Source organism: Stegastes partitus, unplaced genomic scaffold (assembly GCF_000690725.1).
Source record: "Stegastes partitus isolate 25-593 unplaced genomic scaffold, Stegastes_partitus-1.0.2 Scaffold124, whole genome shotgun sequence".
Taxonomy (NCBI): Eukaryota; Metazoa; Chordata; class Actinopteri; family Pomacentridae; genus Stegastes; species Stegastes partitus.
The window spans coordinates 233,147-240,441 of NW_007577855.1; the positions used below are offsets into that span (position 1 = coordinate 233,147).

A 7,295-nucleotide genomic window follows, 5' to 3' on the forward strand; every position below is an offset into this window, starting at 1 on the left:
ATTAGGGCATCTACAAGAATCAATTTCTTGGCTGCAGTGGAAACAAAAGGAGCTCACAGCTGCATCAATACAGTTTTGCTGCACTGCTCACAAGTTTGTCCGATTTATCTACTGGTCACGACAGCTATAGTGGACATTCGCCTCCAGAGGGATTTGTAAAGGCTGTAATGTCTGATCCAAATGCACAGCAGGTTTCCACAAGGCAGCCTGTACCTCCGTCTTTCCCCTGTGAACTCCTTCTGGATGGCAGAGCGCCAAGCAGCCTGAAGCAAAGTCCTAAAAACACACGGGCATTTCCCTAAAAAGAAGTGGGAGTACAAAATGTCTGTGGAGCAAAAACATAGTGATTTTACCGTGGGAAGGCAGAGCTACAGGAGGACAAGTAGACACAGGAGTTCAGTTCTTGCCATGTCATACTGAAGTTATAGTCATTGTCTGCATTGTAGCTCTCATAGGGATCTTTTAAATCTCTACTGTCCGTCCCATGAGAAGCAAAGCACAGCACGTCCTCACCTGTGTCCCCACTGGTTGAAGGAAACTGCTTATTCTTGAAGTCTCTACTTGGTCTGAAATGTATTCAATGATGTTAGCCAGAAATTACACGTCACACACCATCAATCAGCTCACAGCTACAGTAGGACTGTATCATCACTGCTGTTGTGCCGTTGCTTAGATTAGACGCTCAGCTGTGCCATTTTTGCCGTTGTCCTGTCTGTGTGTGGGTGACACTGATCAAAAGCACAAAACAACGCTTTCCCTGACTTCTCATGGCTGAAAGTTTAAAGTCTGTTATCACTGACCGCACACCCTGGATTAGCACAGCGGCGTGTCGTGTCGAGCTCTAATGTAACAGAGAGATATCGAGTTGTCCTGAACGCACCCATCACTGCAGTACAAATAGCCGGTAAAGTACAATTATCAGCTGGTGTGAACTCGCTCATTAATTCTACATAATTTTATGCCAATTTTGTGTAGAATTCCAATCATGTGGTGCATCTTCTGGCCTTTCTATGTCTGCAGGTGCACAGCTGAGGAGCGACGGAGTGAAGACAGCAATTGGCCCTTTTCAAGGTTTACTTGAAGCAGTTGCAAAAGTGTTAAAAGGTATCACTGCTGTCACAACCCGGCAAATAGGTTGTGGCAAAAGAGGGGAGACGACACAGGTATTGTCAGATTTTAACATAAAGTTTTATTAATTGGTTTAATTAATCTAGTCAAAGTGAGGTGTGTATGTCAGTAATGTCAGTAGTGTGGGTGCAGATGTCTGGATGTCTGGATGTGATGTGGTGCAAGGTGTTGTCAGATGTGAGAACCAAACCAAAAACCAACCAAACCACAAATCACAGGCATGAGGAGAGAGGGAGAGACCAGGAGCTGAGGGGTTGGCCCTTTTATACCTGGGAGCGAGCATGCCAATCAGGTAGGACCACCCACTCAGTCTCCAGCAATCTAGGGACACAGACACAGACAGCCAATGTGCCCAACCAACCGACTAGGTGGGGCCGTCACACTGCTGATTAAAAAGTCTAAATTAATGGGCGCCGGTATGGCTCACCTGCTTGTGCTGGCATCCCATGTATAAGGGCTATAGCTCCCCGACGGAGCGGTCGTGGGTTCGAATCCTGCTCATGACCCTTTGCTGCAGGTTCTTCTCCCCCCACTTTCCTGTCTCTCTCTCTCTCTGTCCTATCTAATAAAGCCAAAAAACATCTTTTAAAAAGAAGTCTGAATTAACATGGGGAGCCAACAACAAGGATTAGGATAAGCTAATTACTCAAGTGATGCCGCTGGGCCTTCACCAAGAGACACACGCCCAGAATATCTTCAGGGGGATGAATGTTACGACGGCTGCCTGTCAACAATTTTCTACCAAAGAAGTTATTCAGCTGAAAAGTGTTGGAAACGTTTCATGATGCATTGCTGCTGCTGCTTTTATGGCACCATTTAGAGCTGACTTCCCTTCCATCATACTGGCTGAGAACACTATGTTGGCGAAACCAAGCAGAAAAGTCATCTGCTAAAGTAAATGCCACGTAGTCTGAAAATTTGACTTTTTTTTGTTCGTAATTGATTTGAAATGCCCTTTCAAAATCGTAAAGGTCCCACTCTACAGCTATAGAACCTTTAAAATATCCAGGCTAAATGGTGAGTGCTAAAGATGCTGGACCTGGAAGTCAAAGTATTGTAACAGAATGTACATTGGCAGCTAAAATGAGAGCTTCATATACAGTAGATTAGCATTTTAAATTTAATCAAGTAAGTCAAAGTCAATGAGGAAGGCACCTAAGTATTTATACTGATGAGTCAGGAAAGTAGCCTTTCAATACATATATAGACAGAAAATGAAACTTTCTGACCAGACGTCATGACAAATGGCTGTGTGGAGGCATTAGGACTAATGAAGGGACAACATGCAGCTGTCTGCATCTGATTCTGTCTCTTCAAATGAGAGGAAAATCAGTGCTGATGGAAGTATATATAATTCATAAAGTTGGCACAAAGTGGGCTTCATGTGGGAGAGGGAACAGGGAAGCACATGAAAGACCTAAAAAAAAAAGTCTATTTCAAGCAAAGCTTTCCGAATTTCTTTCCAGTGAGTTCGAGCAGACTGCTGCAGGCTCATGTGGCTTTGCAAAGGTGGAATTAAAGAAGGGAGGGGGAGAAAAAAAAAGTCACACAATTCGATGCAGTCGTCTCTGAACAGGGCGTTTAAACTGAGGAGAAAGATTAGAAGAAGGAGATTAGTTTATTGTGGGCTCAGGTTAGAACTGGTTCTGTCTGATAAGCTCTGAGAAGAACACTGGATGAGTTGGAACATGAGAAATGATGCTCTCCAAATTAAGAGCCACAATATGCCATTCCTGCATCTATTCTGATAGAAGTTGAAGAAGAGGAATTTATGTGAGCGTATGTTGACAGATACACTGATAATAGCACAGCTACAGGTCATTTGTTGTTGCTCATTTGAAACTGTTAGTGAAACTATTTCATTTTTGAGAAAACTGGGAGTTTTTCAGTTATTTACTCTGTGCTACAGTTGCCAAATGCACTCAAATTAGCACACACTGCTGCTCATCCTGTCATTATAAATGATGCAACCAGCCCATTTCGCTGAAGCCCCCCTGAGCTTCTCCATGCAGAGCAAAACATGTTGCATTTCACAGGCATTAATGTTACTTTTCTAGCTTTCTTGACAAGATGCTAAGCTCCCCAGGATGTAATTACAACACGTTACACAAATATACACACAGATGACACAAACTCCATATAATTGTGCGTCAGCCAAATAATCCTTGACGCACCCTCATCGCAGAATGTTAAGTTATTTGGCCCTGAGTTGCCAAAACAAGTCATATAAGTGCCTTCATGCGTCCTGGGAACACATATTTTTAAAAAAATAAAAAATCCTTATCACGTTGATTCCAAATAAACGAGACGCGTGAGGATTCCAAATGAGGGGCAACAAGGCCATCTAGCGATACAGTTTGGAAAAACGAACTTTTTGGAGCTGGTCAATTAATGTGTCATTTGCGATGCTCATTCATATGGAGCACAATAGAAGACACCTGCTGTTTCTACTTAGCTGCTTTTAAGCCCTCACATCGGGAATGCGTAATGCGCCAGTGCGTAATGTTGAGATATGGCATGTCAAGGTTTAGTTTAATGTCCAAAATGAGGCCAGATTGTGTTTGCGCAGTGGAAATAAACACGTTGCCAGCCTGCACGCGCTCTTTACGCGTGTATTCTGCAGTTATTTTGAGTCTTAGGAACACTGTGCGAATGCTCATTTGTAAGTTTTTATCAGTAAATCCCCAACTAACATTTTTTCAGTTTCCAAATGATTTTTCTTTCGTCCTAACTTTTTTGTGTTTTGTATTTTTAATTGCTGTGTTTGGGAACGAATGCAATCTCTAAACGCACAAAATCCCCATTTACCATGTTTTGAGATTACGCAGTAAAACGTTACATTTGGTCCAAACCTCTCCAAAGATTTTTACGCACAGACGCACACTCATCCACTGACTATCAATTAGTCTGAATTTGCCCCAGTTTGACAGACATCTGCAGCGCAGTCGCCACTCGCGGACGAGGGAAGATGCTCTTCAGTCGCTCACCACAGCTTCATCATTATCCCCGAGAACACAGCGAGCACTGGTCTGCTCATAAAGTGAAACACAGGCATTGTGCTGCAACGGATTTATTGAGATTGCGCGTCTGGAATCACTCTTAAGGAGTAAACGGATTTTTTTTTTTGGCTGTATTCCAGATGCACCTTGGCTGAATTTACTTGGGAAGCAGGCATTGAAAGTAGCCTGTTAACTTTGGATTTTTACACATGGATTTCTTTAACGACTCAAATTTTTCCATCGGTGGCACAAATGTAACAACAGGTAGGTTGAGCAAACACTGGATCTGCAGCACAATCTAACAAAATCGTTTCACAATTTGTTTAAGAGAGAAATAACATAACATTTATGCTACAGTTTTCTTTTCTTTCCTTTTTTCTGTCTCCAAATATATTTCGTTTCCTTTTGGAGTCATGCAAGCTTTTACAGTCTATTGCACTAATTCAAACTGCAGTGACTTCCATGACCAGCCTGGTATATTAAATGATTTGCACATCATCTTCATCATCATCATCATCATCATTATTAATAATAATAATGATAATAATAATGTGCATAAAAGCAAAATGGAATGAAATTTAAAAAGTGTGGAAAAAGTGTAAATAAATGTCAATTAACGCATAGTGTTGGTAAGATTTATTCCGTTGTGTTGAAGTTTCTTCACAATATAAATCTATGCAAAGATATTGCCGTCACCTAAGAACATTCTCTCTCTCTCTCTCTCTCACACACACAAACACCTAAACACACACACACACACAGTCAGTCAGTGATGTCCACACTATATCCCTCCTGCTGCCTAAAGCCAGAGGGAGAAAACAGATCCTCTTACACATGAATAGCAACAAGTGTTGTTTATCTCGCTCTGCTACTCTATAGTTTACCACAATGTGCAGCACGGTGTGATCCTGCTTAAGATTTTTTGGAAAAAATAATAATTTATTATGTAAGAAGTATTTGGCATGTTCTTATGTGCTGCCCCCTCTTCTTTTTGTCTCCAGCTGTAGATGGGACCCTTCACTGCAGTGCCATCCTCCCCGTCATATTCGGCATTATCTGCTTTCTGGGTATCATAGGGAACTGTATCGTCATGTACACCATCATGAAGAAGACCAAGTGTCACGCCAAGCAGACTGTCCCAGACATCTTCATCTTAAATTTGTCTGTAGTTGATCTCCTGTTTCTCCTTGGGATGCCTTTCCTTATCCACCAGTTGCTGGGCAACGGTACCTGGCACTTTGGAGCCACGATGTGTACCGTGATCACTGCGCTCGACTCCAATAGCCAGATTGTCAGTACTTACATCCTCACCGCGATGACCCTCGACCGTTACTTGGCTACAGTCCATCCCATCCGCTTCAACTATGTCCGCACACCCTGTGTTGCCACGCTGGTTATCGGACTGGTGTGGGGTCTGTCTCTACTCACCATCATCCCTGTTTGGATGTACGCAGGCCTGATGCCTCTCCCAGATGGCCTGGTGGCCTGTGCTCTCCTTCTGCCTGATCCAGTCACCGATACATATTGGTTTACACTCTACCAGTTTTTCTTGGCCTTTGCTATACCCTTGGCTATTATCTGCGTGGCATTCTTTAAGATCCTCCAACACATGTCCACCAGCGTGGCGCCACTGCCTCCGCGGAGTTTGAGGGTGCGCACCAGGAAGGTGACCCGGATGGCAGTGGCCATCTGCTTGGCTTTCTTCACCTGCTGGGCTCCTTACTACATCCTCCAACTCATCCATCTCGGCGTGCAGAAGCCAAGCATTGCTTTCTCCTATGCCTACAATATTGCCATCAGCATGGGCTACGCTAACAGCTGCATCAATCCATTCCTCTACATTATCCTCAGTGAGACCTTCAAGAGGCAGTTTCTCCGGGCTGTACGCCCAGTTAATAGAAAGTTCCGCGTGAATCCAAGCACCACGGACGGAGGCAGTGTGAGTGTGAGGATGATACCCGAAGGGGTTCAGCAGGAGCCGGCCTACGAGGAGATGTTACCATCCGGTGCAGCACCAGAATGAACTGATGAATAAGAATGCATACATGTGTATCTGTGTAGCTGGTAAGGGGACACATATTCATAGCGAGTCAACAGCAAAGTCTGCACATCAAGCTCAAATGATCCTCTTTTAAAAACAATGTTTTTTACCGAAATCATCCATTTGCACTGCTTTACCTTTTCTTTTTTTGAAACACTGACCAGCGTGCTGCAGCTTCTTACTGGGCTTCAATGCTGTTACATTTTCAAACATGCGCCGCTCACAGTCCAGTCAGATACTCCTATTCGCTGTGACTGTTCAAATAATCCCAAACTATTGGTTTTATTGACTAGAGCTTGCACATATGTAGCCAAGACAAACAGTCGATAGCACCTAATTCATCTGCTGGGTGTTTACAACCAGTTAGACGATGAATGGATGGTTTCTCAGCACTAAAGGTGCACTCACACAGAATACAAAGCAAAAAAAAGCTTTTCTTCTTTTATTTACAGGAGATTTTGCAGCCTGTATGTCTTGACTAAAGAGCAAGTGGACACATCAGTTTTGACATTTACCGCTATATCTAACAACATCAACGAATTCCATGAACCGATTACCTAGTGTTTCCCCACCTCTTCTCTCCTCGAGCATCAGTACATTAAAGAAGCAGATTCACACAGCTCGGGTTGTCACACATTCACATCAAAGGGAAAAGCAATTTTAACCGGTGTGGACGCGTCTTCACCCAAATCCACAAAAGCCAAGAAATAAAGCACGTGTTTCTGTCGTAAAGTCTGTATGATGAGTCTGGATATCCCATAATACTAATGGAGAGGCTGTAACATCCATGAATGCAAGCGATGGACTTGAGAGTGACACCCAGACTGACTCATCGTCAGGTGAGAAGGCTGTAAATAGCAACTTCAAAACATCAATATTAAATGTCAGCAACCTGCAACAAATGCGCTGCTGCATGAAAACAAGAGGAGCTAATATAAGGTGGCAGTAATAAATCACAGGAGATACTACTTTATAAATATACACACAGACATCATTTTGAATGTAAGGACACTGCAGGACATAGTTCACCATGTCGTTACCGCTACAAACGCTGTGACAGAACTGTGGACATCCATGCAGAGTGCAGAGAAACATCCAGTGCAAAACTTTTGGACAGTGGAGATGTG

The 7,295-nt window shown here is 43.2% G+C and overlaps 1 protein-coding gene across 1 annotated transcript; it reads left to right on the top strand.

Moving 5' to 3' along the window:
- The first annotated feature begins 4,336 nt into the window (after positions 1–4,336).
- mchr1a (melanin-concentrating hormone receptor 1a) lies at positions 4,337–6,150 on the top strand. The gene is made up of 2 exons (XM_008278479.1): positions 4,337–4,391; positions 5,129–6,150. Exons 1-2 carry the CDS (start codon positions 4,337–4,339, stop codon positions 6,148–6,150), a joined length of 1,077 nt encoding a protein of 358 aa, XP_008276701.1.
- The last annotated feature ends 1,145 nt before the right edge of the window (positions 6,151–7,295 follow it).